The sequence below is a fragment of the Mastigoproctus giganteus genome, chromosome 1 (genome assembly GCF_048544385.1).
Source record: "Mastigoproctus giganteus isolate SK-2022 chromosome 1, ASM4854438v1, whole genome shotgun sequence".
NCBI lineage: Eukaryota > Metazoa > Arthropoda > Arachnida > Uropygi > Thelyphonidae > Mastigoproctus > Mastigoproctus giganteus.
The window spans coordinates 38,394,667-38,406,269 of record NC_143575.1 but is presented as its reverse complement, the minus strand read 5'-3'; the positions used below and the strand labels follow the sequence as shown (position 1 = coordinate 38,406,269).

Genomic DNA, 11,603 nt, shown 5'->3' with positions numbered 1-11,603 from the left:
ATCAATATCAAGTGGACCAATCTGATTCATCCCCTTCCTTCTAGAGTTTACATAAGTAAAGAACTCTTTGCTGTTTTTCTTTGCATCCCTTGCCAAGGATTTCTCGTAATCTGCCTTCGCCTGCCTAACCTCCTTTGTAACTTGGTTGCATATCAACTTGTATCTATCATAGGCTTCTGTGTCATGTGTTAATTTGTAAGTATCCCATGCATTTTTCTTCTCTGCCATATGCCTCATTAGTTCATCTGACATCCATTTTGGCCTAAACCTTGAACAATATTTCTTAGTTGGTATGTAAAGCCTAGTAGCTTCCAAGATAAGTTCTTTGAATGCTTCCCATTTTGAATTTGCTGTTGGTAACATCATCAGTTGGTCCCACTGTATAGAATTTAAATACTGTCTCAGTCCATCGTAGTCGCCTTTACGGAAGCAATAACCATTCCCTTTACCCCTAATGGTAGTTACCTCTTTGAGTAAATCCCACTTCAGCACACTGTGATCACTGCCACCTAGTGGTTCATTTATCTGCAGATTCTTAATGCATGAAGAATCACTGCTGATAATCAAATCAAGAGTATTACTCCCTCTAGTTGCCTCCCGAACATGCTGATGTAGAAAACAATCATCCAATAAATCCACAAAAGCCCTGCTAGTGCGTGAGTAACCAGCCCCTAAATTCCAGTCAATATCTGGGAAATTAAAATCTCCCATTATAAGACTCTCTGATTTACTGGCCCACTCTATTTCCCTGTACAGTTCCTTATTATACTCATCAGAGTCATTAGGCCTATAGCACACTCCTACTCTCAATTTTGATCTCCCAATGCTTATGTCACACCAAACTGACTCAACACTGCACTGTCCAGCGATGTCGACTGGCTTCACTTCCTTGGTTTTTATGTGTTTCTTAACTAATAGCATAACCCCTCCCCCCCTTCCTATCCTGTCTATCCTTTCTGTAGACGTACTCCCCAAATTCCAGTTCTGCATCCCTTATATCTGTGTGACACCACGTCTCTGATATCCCAACAATATCTGCCTTTGATGTTTTGAGCAATACCTCAAATTCATCAAATTTATTTACTAAACTTCTAGCATTGGTGTACACGCGAGTATACCTGCACCTGTTTCTATTCTTAGCTACCCTAACACAACCCATGTGTTTACTTGTACCGCAATGGGTCCCAGCAGTCTCTGAAATACCATGAATCTTGTTTTTCAGGCTTCTGCTCATTCTAATAGAAGCAGTGCAAGAATCTCTTTCACCTCTGCCAGTGGCTACTGTCAATCTATTGGTCTTTGTCTCCCCCCAAGCTAGCAGTTTTCCGACCCACCTAACACTGCCTCGATAGCATTAGCAAATATTCTTGCACCCTTTCTATTTAAGTGTATCCCATCCCTGTAGAAGCAATATTAGCAGTGTTGCTCTTAGTTCATTAGATTGTTATCTTGATAAGGCAATGTATATTCCTGAATGTTTTCATAACTGTTAACTGTTTATGTTAAAACTGGAATATGGGATATCATTAGTTTATGTTTGATAATGCTTAGGTAATTCTCCAAACACAAAGCTGAAAATTAAACTCAATCATGCTGCTCATGAAAATATTCTCTAAGAATTTTGTTAATAAAAACTTTAATTTCAACACTGTTTTCTTTTAATGTTTTATATATATTTATAAAATTTTGATTGTGTTGGTAATTAGGACAATTTCAGATGCAGATCTTATAGCATCAGAAACTGTCATAATTGCCATATTCACTATCAGTTTTTAGTATTTTCAAAGTAATAATCAATTTTTTGGTATCATGTAGAAATGCATAAATATTTTTTATTTGGTAAAAATAGCTCCATCAAATAGCATAGTGTTTTTTGTAAAAAAAAAACTTTTAATCTAATGATGTTAACAAGTTATACCTAAGTCTTTCAGTCAAACTAAAAACAGAAGCAGTCTATAGAAAAATTAATTTCTTGTTCACCAAACATCCTTTGTTTAATCAAATATACTGTCAGTAGTAACTTCTACGTTAAATAGCATAATATTCCTGTAATAATATTTAACATTTTGGTGAATTTCAACTGTTCGGAGTAATTCAAAAGCAGTTTTAAAACTTTCATGATTTATAGAGTGCAACCTTGATATAACTTGCCTCTTTGTACTGTGGTTTCGGATATACCATGGTTATGATCATATCCCCCAAGACAAATTATGAAATAAAAGTAGTATGCTCAGAGAACTAACAATTTCATATTGGAAACTGGAAAAAGTGAATATTATATCCTACTAGCCTATTTCCAAGGAGAGAAATTAACTAAAAATTGACTGTATATCTGCTTCAATATATTCAGTTGAAGAGTAATTTTTGTAAACAACAGGACTCATCAGATACTAATTACTGTAGACACTCAGTTTCTCCCCTTAACTAAAGATACAAAAAAAAAAAAAAAAAAAAAGTATTTCAGAACATGTGCATAAAATGTAAGTCCATGACAGCTTTGTGTATGTGTATTAGTATTAGCATTAGCAGAGGCATATGATGCAAGAAAGCAAGCTTATTCAGCATCAGCCAAAAAAAAAAAAAAAAAAAAAAAACCCACTCCCATTTCACCCCTCCGTTCGTTCGAGATACCTGTCCAGTTGAGCTTTAAATTTGTTTAGGCTATCAACTTCAACAACAAGTGATGGAAGTCGGTTCCACCAACCAACCACCCGCTGGCCAAAGGCAAATTTCCGCACATCTATCCGACATCCGTCCTTCCTCAATTTGAATTTATGCCCTCTGAGGTGATTATTCTGAGAAAGATGAAGAATCCCATTGGCATTGAGCATGCTCAAACCATTCAAAGCCTTATACACCTCTATCAGATCACCTCGCCGGTGCCTAGTCTCCAAACTCTGTAATTTGCAAAACTTAAGCCTTTCTTCGTAAGAGCAACCCTTTGTTCCATTTACTAATCTTGTTGCCCTTCTCTGTACCCGTTCCAGCAGCTCTACATCCTTCTTGAAATGAGGCGTCCAGACCTGTATACAGTACTCAAGATGTGGCCTTACCATTGCCTTATACAAGGGAATAATCACCTCCTTATCCCTGCTAGAAAAATTCCTGTATATCATTGACAAGACACCATGAGCTACTCTTGCAGCTCGTCTGCACTGCTCAGAGAACTTCATATCTGCCTGCACAATTACCCCCAGGTCCTTTTCATTCTCCACCACTGTCAGTGTAGTACCGCAGAGTTGATACGTTGCTCTGGGGTTACTGTTTCCCATATGCAGCACTTTACATTTGTCGATGTTAAACCTCATTTGCCACCTCTCAGCCCATCTGTTCAACCTTTCCAGATCCTGTTGCAGCAGCATAGCGTCAGTATTGTCCTTAACGACCCTGCCAACCTTTGTATCATCTGCAAACTTGGACATTAAACTTGATATCCCATCATCAATATCATTCATAAACACCGAAAACAACAACGGACCCAACACTGAACCTTGAGGAACTCCACTAATAACATTAGTCCACGTTGAGCAGTGTCCATTGATTACCACTCTCTGTCTTCTGCCACTCAACCATCCCCTTATCCATAGCAGCAATTTGCCTCCAATGCCACACTGCTCCAATTTGTGCAGCAGTCTTCCATGTGCAACAGTATCAAAAGCCTTTCTAAGATCCAAATATATAATATCAAAGTTATTCCCTGCATCCAGTTCTTTTGTGACTACATCATAGTATCCAATCAAATTGGTCAGGCAAGACCTGCCCTTAACAAAACCATGCTGCGTCTGAGCTATAACTGAATTCTTGTCTAGATGATCCTGCAGTGCTTCTTTAACCAGTGCCTCCATTAATTTACCTGGAACAGAAGTTAAACTAACAGGTCTATAATTACTTGTGTCAGCCTTTGATCCTCCTTTGTGAATTGGGGTTACATTTGCACATCTCCAGTCTATGGGTACCTCCCCTGAGTCCAAAGAAGCTCTCATAATTATGGCTAGGGGTTTGCATACTTCCTTTGCTGCCTCCTTTAATATAACTGGATAGATCCCATCCACCCCAGGTGCCTTTTTTATGTTTATCCTCAACAATCTCTCCTCCAATTTCCTCTCAGTTATTACAAGATCATCCAGCTCACTGCCAATGTTTACTTTACCTACATCATTCTCCTTCCTGAATAACTCCTCATGCGTGAATGTAGATGCAAAATACTCGTTTAGATTGTTAGCCACCTGAGCAGGATCCTCAACTGTTGAACCATCAATATCCAGTGGACCAATCTGATTCATCCCTTTCCTTTTCGAGTTCAAGTATGTAAAGAACTCTTTTCTGTTTTTCTTTGCATCCTTTGCAAAAGATTTTTCATAGTCTGCCTTTGCCTGCCTAATCTCCTTTGTGACTTGGTTACAGACCAACTTATATCTATCATAGGCTTCCATGTCACCCATTAATTTGTATGTATCCCATGCATTTTTCTTCTCTGCCACATGTCTCATTAGTTCATCTGACAACCATTTAGGCCTAAACCTTGAACAATATTTCTTAGTTGGTATGTAAAGCCTGGTAGCCTCCAAGATTAGTTCCTTGAATGCTTCCCATTTTGAGTTTGCTGTTGGTAACATCATCAGTTGGTCCCACTGTACAGAATTTAAATACTGTCTCAGAGCATCATAGTCGCCTTTACGAAAACAAAAACCCTTCCCTTTACCTCTGATGGTAGTTACCTCCTTGAGTAAATCCCACTTCAACACACTGTGATCACTGCCACCTAGTGGTTCATTTATCTGCAGGTTCTTAATGCATGAAGAATCACTACTGATAATCAGATCAAGAGTATTGCTCCCTCTTGTTGCCTCACGAACATGCTGATGTAGAAAACAATCATCTAATAAATCCACAAAAGCCTTGCTAGTGTGCGAGTGACCAACCCACAAATTCCAGTCAATATCTGGGAAATTAAAGTCCCCCATTATAAGACTCTCTGATTTACTGGCCCACTCTATTTCCCTGTACAATATCTTATTATACTCATCAGAGTCATTAGGCCTATAGCACACTCCTGCTCTCAATTTTGATTTCCCTATGCTTATGTCACACCAAACTGACTCGACACTGCCCTGTCCATCGATGTCGACTGGCTTCACTTCCTTGGACTTTATGTGTTTCTTAATTAATAGCATAACCCCTCCTCCCCTCCTGTCCTGTCTATCCTTTCTATACACATTGTATTCCCCAAATTCCAGTTCCGCATTACTTATATCTGTGTGACACCACGTCTCTGATATCCCAACAATATCTGCCTTTGATGTTTTGAGCAATACCTCAAATTCATCAAATTTATTTACCAAACTCCTAGCATTGGTGTACACGCAGGTATACATGCACCTGTTTCTATTCTTAGCTACCCTAACACAACCCATGTGTTTACTTGTACCGCAATGACTACCAGCAGTCTCTGAAATATCCTGCATCTTGTTTTTCAGACTTCTGCTCATTTCAATAGAAGCAGTGCAAGAATCACTTCCACCTCTGCCACTGGCTACTGTTAATCTATTAGTCCTTGTATCCCCCCCAACTAGCAGTTTTCCGACCCACCTAACACTGCCTCGACAGCATCAGCAAAAATTCTTGCACCCTTTCTATTTAAGTGTATCCCATCCCTGTAGAAGCAATCTCTCCTGTTAACAAGTACAGTCCAGGCTGAAAAAAATTCTACCCCTTGAGCCTTGCACAATCCCTCCAGGGCCGAATTGATCGACAAGGCTCTCATCATATACTCCATCCTATCGTGTCTGGGCAGAATTGCAGACACTTTCAAGTTCAACCCTAATTCACGGCTTTTTTTCAACAGTGACCTGTACTTGCTAAGTAATTCCGCCGGTCTCCTACTCTTAATATCATTAGTGCCAACGTGTACAACTATATCACCTTTTGTGCCCTTAAAAGATGATATCCGCTCTACAACGTCATCAACCTTTGCCCCTGGCAGACATACCCTGGTCCTATTCCACCTATCCTTTTTACAAAGTATGTTCCCCGTTTCCCTGACAATAGAGTCACCAACAACTACTAGTTCCTGTGGGACCAGCGCATTCTGCCTAGGGGGCTGCTTCTGTGTTGCCTGATGACCAAGTGCAAGCTCTGGCGTTGATGTGGGCAGCTGAGAGCTTGATGGGCCCCTCAATTTATTTCCTTCGAGGGCATCCACCCTGTCCTTCAAGCTCTCATAAAGGCCCATAACAACGCTGAGTTGTCGCCTGATTTCCTTGCACTCCTTACATCGTGCACACACACAAAGACATCCCCCTTGGCAATATCATGTCCCGTACCCGACTGCTCCGCAAACATCAAGCAAACAGTGCATTTTAATAGACTGTGATTCAGAGGGCAACTGCCCCCCTCAGTTCTCCCCTGAACCACAGCACTCCCATTAGCTTGAGCCTTTTGCTTTGCTGCTCTGGTCAGAGTCATGATTCCGATTTAATTCAATAAAATTCAAAACAAAAATTAAATCCTTAAGTTATATCCCAAAACAGTTATGTTATATATATATTTTTTTCGGTATCTAGTGTTTTCTACGAGTTCCCTTTATACAACTTCCGTATCACGTGTACCACTATAGTTATATATTAATTATTTGTTACGATTAAGTCGTTATATATATATATATATATATATATATAGAGTTAAAAGTACAATTTAATTGACAATAAAGTTTATCAAGATTAATAGATTTACTCATTAATTGACAATATTATATTATGCACTATACGACACTAAGCTTATGCTATCGTGTAAAAATGGCGGGAATTCACGAACGGTATTTCTACGGACTCGTAAGTATTGATTAGCTTCCAAATCTCGCTATCTCAATTTAGAATAAACTAAGGATCCTGACTAGGTCTATAATCTACTTATAGAAGATAATTTGATATAACAGTTGGTTAATAAATCGACTAAATTTGGTTAAAAAAAAATTTGGTTTGTGACACGTGGATTTGATACCGTTACCGATACTAAGTAATATCTACAAAATCTCTGTCTAAGTTAAACTTTAAACTAAGTATCGTAACTAGGAATATAAAGCTACTCTAGAAAATAAGTTAATATGACAATTTAAACTAATAAAGCAGAAAATAAATCAGGAAAAACTTCTCTGTTTGAAGAGCTTTAAGGAGCAATGTCCGCACAGGCTAACCTCGCACCCAGACTCGCACCCAAATATTCATTTGACAATGAATATTATTAATTACCATCCTTAGTGATTATGTGGATTCAAACTATAGTCAACTAAAATACATTCACTGCTTTACTGCAACTTGACAACTCAGCAATACCAAACTTTTATGTTAGTTCTAATGTTGTGTCTTACATTTACAGAGTCCAAGTAGTAGAATGTAAAAGGAATGATATAACCATTAGTACTTTGTCTTTTAGTCTGTGTACTCATAAAATATTAGCAAATAAAGTATTTATTTACTAAGTAAAGAGTATTTATGTTTAAAAAAAAAATGGAAAAAAAACGGTAAAAAATTTTCGGCTATAACATGCTTCGCTTTATAACACAGGCATTAAAGTTGTCACCTGATACTTGCATTATATTGGGGTTGCACTGTATTTACTAATACTAAATATTAGTGTGAAGGGTTTGGGAAGAAATTTGATTTTGATAAGAAGTCTACTGCTTCAGTTGTCTGCTGGCATTTTATATTGAAAAACTTGTAAAATTGTAATTGTTTTCAGTTAGAATTAGTTCTAGCTTTCGGTCTTCCTTAATTAAGTCTGACAACAGAATTTAACATGGAATTCAGAAATGTTACCAGTTATTAAGTAGTTCTGTTGTGTGAGATTTTAACTTCTTGTAATATTTTATACCCAGTAAAGTTCAATGCCATTTAATTAGCATTATTCATATTTCACATTAATTCATTATTATTATTATTATCCTCATTATAACTATATCAGCGAGGACTGAAATCTACCTCCTATTTTTTTTAATTCTCAATAATTTGATAAAAAGATAGATACAAAAAACAAAAGAAATATTAGAGATAAAAAAATAATATTAGTATATACATACATATTATTTGTATTAATATGCTTGTATTTGATTTTTAAATTGATCCAGCCAACCATTGTTACATACAAAATCACCGCATCCAAATTATTTAGCAAATTCTTCTGCTTGAGCCTTCAAGATCAGACCGTCTGTTGAAACTCCAGCACTCCTTTGAACCATTGAAGCAATGCTTCATCAGCATTCGTAACCTCGTACTTTCTAATTTTTTTTTTTTTTTTTTGTGTTCTTTTCCAGTGCTGATATGTAAACATGTTTATTCTTCCACAATGTCAATACCGTTGAAGAGGATAAAGAAAACGTTTTACACACTTCAACATTTTTTGCACTGCATTCTAACTCCTGAATAATTTCGATTTTTTCACAAATCGAGAGACACTTTCTTTTGTTAGCAGACATGTTTCCGAAGGAAGGGTACATTTCTAACTGATTTTGCTTTAAAATGACAGTAAAGTGATCTCACACAAAGTTCTTAGAAGTCCCATTTCCAAAATTCTTAGAAGTCTTGAAATAAATTTATGGTTCAGTGAATACAAGAACGCCAATGCATGAAAGGGACAGGGGCTATACAATAGCCCCTGTCCCTGAAAGGACGAGCTCATAAACTTATCGCTAATCTGATGCGAGTGGTCATAAAAGCTAAGTCGCCCTTTTCATTTTTGTCTATTCCAAGAATTGGGTTTTTTTAACTACCCGAGCAATTAAGAATTTTGCGTAGTTATGAAAATTTGTACGGTATATATCCATGTAGTACACATGTTATAACCATGAGTTATTGTATGGGAATAGGTGTAAATTAAAATCATCATGGCTTTTTGCTCGTTACAGCCATGATCTCGTTATTTCTGTCTCGTTAAAACCAAATTCATCTGTATTTCCATTTTGTATAAGGATGCACAGTCAGATCTCAACAAATCATTCTGTGTGCCTTCTACATAAACCATTACGTAAAACTCCAGATTAGGGTACCCCATCCAACATGGCAGCTAGCAAAACAGTTGGAAAGCAGTGATTGACAAGTTATGACTCTGCCCACTGTCCGCCTAGGGTGTTTTTTCCCCACTTACTGCTGTTTTTAGATCCCGAACTCATTTCCCAATTCAAAAACAGCGGGGTGGGGGATAACCATTCTACCTAAGCTAAGCACCCCCTTCCTCAACAGCACTGAGGGCTGATGACCCTCCTATGTGTGAGTCCTGTGGCACAATTTTATTCATCAGACACATTTTAGTTGACTGTCCAGATTTTAGCAATATCCGTTTTACCATTTTTAACCATCTGACTGAGCTGTATACACTCAGTCAGATTTTATCCGACAATGACAATGTGTCTGCTATTTTTAGCTTTTTGAAATCAATAAAGGTTTTTAATCGTATTTAAAATTTATATGTTATTGTTATTTCTTTTATTGATTTATCTTTTTTTATATATTTGTTATTATATATCTGGACATGGTGGCCTAATTAATTAGGTCACTTTTAAGTGACCTAATTAATTAGGTCACTTAAAAATAAAATTTTTAAGTGATAAAAATTTAACATCTCACTGAGATGTTAAATTTTTATATATTACCTGGTCTTGGGGCATTATAGCCTTAGTTGCTAATGCGCCAATAAAATCCAAATCAAATCAAATCAAACCTCAACAACACAAAACAATCAGAAAGAAAATGCCTCCACAATAATCATCCAATCACAGCACTGAGTGGGAGGTGCCTTTGCCTGTCAATCACTTCTTTCCTCCCCATTTTGGATGGGGTACCCTAATCTGGAGCTCAGCCAACCATTATTATGTTGTATAGCTTGATTATTTTTGTTAATTGTAGTTCAATAGAAATGCATTAAAAAATCAAAAGCATTTACTCTTGTCTACTTGAACTGATTAACAAATTATATAATTTCAAAACACAGTAAAACTCAGGTAGTAATATTCTATTTTTGAATTATAAGGTAACATAAAATGCAGCACAAGTTGAAAACATAACATGATAAAATATGTGAATTTCATTAATTGGATTTTAAAATTAGAGTTGCCAGGTCTCTTTTTTAACAATCTTAAAATGAACTATAAAAATTTTGTGAAGGAAGAAAAATTAATGTTGTTGAACATATCGATAATGCTTGAGAACTATTAATTGGTAACCTATAATTACAGGGTATGTCAAAATTATGTTAACCCATATGGAATGAACATTTGAATTTTATTTATTTATTTTTTTAATGTTGATAAATGTTGATTACAATAAATGTGTTTTTCCATATAAGTGTTAACATAATTTTGACAATGTTTTTTCCATATAAGTGTTAACATAATTTTGACATACTCTGTATAACTAAATGAAATTGAATTAGATTGTAATAGATTCTTTGTTACTTTTTCAGAATTCTGTCACAATGTAAGAAGTTAAAATTATTAGATGTCTCTTTTTGTGGACAGATTGATGTTAAAACAGTTGACCAATGGAGAGAAGAATTCCCACATGTAGCTTTTAAGAGAAGTTTTCAACGATTATGACAAAAGATGAAGATATTAAATAATATGTCTTATATTGCAAGTTACAGTTGGATAATTTTATATCATCATCAAGTCCCATCATAAATAAATCTCTGAAACATTCCTTAGGTAACACAATTTTTTTTACTTGAAAAAAAGTTGTGTATTTCTTGTCAATAAATCTGTTGTTAAATTAAAATCCTACTGATTATTATAAAAAAATATATTCTGCATATTAAAAAGTTATCCCTGAAATATTTTCCAGCAGCTCTTTTGTGTTTCATTGTTAGGAATATATAATGAATTACTTTTCAAACGTGTCTTTAAACTCACTATGAGAATTATTTTATTTTCCCTCTAGAAAAAAAATCTCGGCTTTGTACATTTCTTCTATGAATCACATTGAAAAGTGGCCTATTAGGTACACTTACTTAATATTGAGTATGTTCCTCTTTAGCCCTCAAAAAAGCCTGGTTTTGTTGTGGCATGGGCTCAATGAGATGTCAAAAGCTTTTCACAAGGATGTTGGTCCATGTTGACTCATATACCTTCCACAGGTTTTGCAAATTGGATGATTGTAGATCTCTACTCTAAAGAGATTGTTCTACTTCATCCCCACAGGTGCTCAATTGGATTGATATATAGCGACTGCAGAAGCCATCGTAGTAGACTGAATTCACTTTAATAGCCCTGAAACCACTTTTGCACAATTTGTGATGTGGCACAGTTGGAAGGACCCATTTGCAGATGGATACACTGTACCTGTGAAGGGTTGCACCTGGGAAGGGATTGGAAACAATTTCCAAATAACCTATGGCATTCATATGTTGCTCCACTGTTATCAAGGACCGAATATGAATCTCAGAAACATTCCCCACACCATTACAGTGCCACCACCAGCTTGCATTGTTGACACCTGGCAGGATGAGCTCATGAATCCATGCTATTTTTGTATATTCTGGTTCTCCCAACAGCTTGAAAGAGAAGGAATCAGTATTCATCAGACTAAGCAATGTTTTTCCGATCTTCTGGTAGTGTT

At 36.3% G+C, this 11,603-nt stretch overlaps 1 protein-coding gene across 1 annotated transcript in view; it reads left to right on the top strand.

Annotated features, from left to right (window-relative positions):
* Positions 1-10,637, top strand: part of Fbxl4 (F box and leucine-rich-repeat gene 4) — a 105,501-nt gene extending 94,864 nt beyond the window's left edge. The window contains exon 15 of the mRNA XM_090370048.1: positions 10,453-10,637. Coding sequence (XP_090226174.1) covers positions 10,453-10,585 — 133 coding nt within the window. The 3' untranslated portion in view covers positions 10,586-10,637. The remainder of the gene's footprint in view (positions 1-10,452) is intronic.
* The last annotated feature ends 966 nt before the right edge of the window (positions 10,638-11,603 follow it).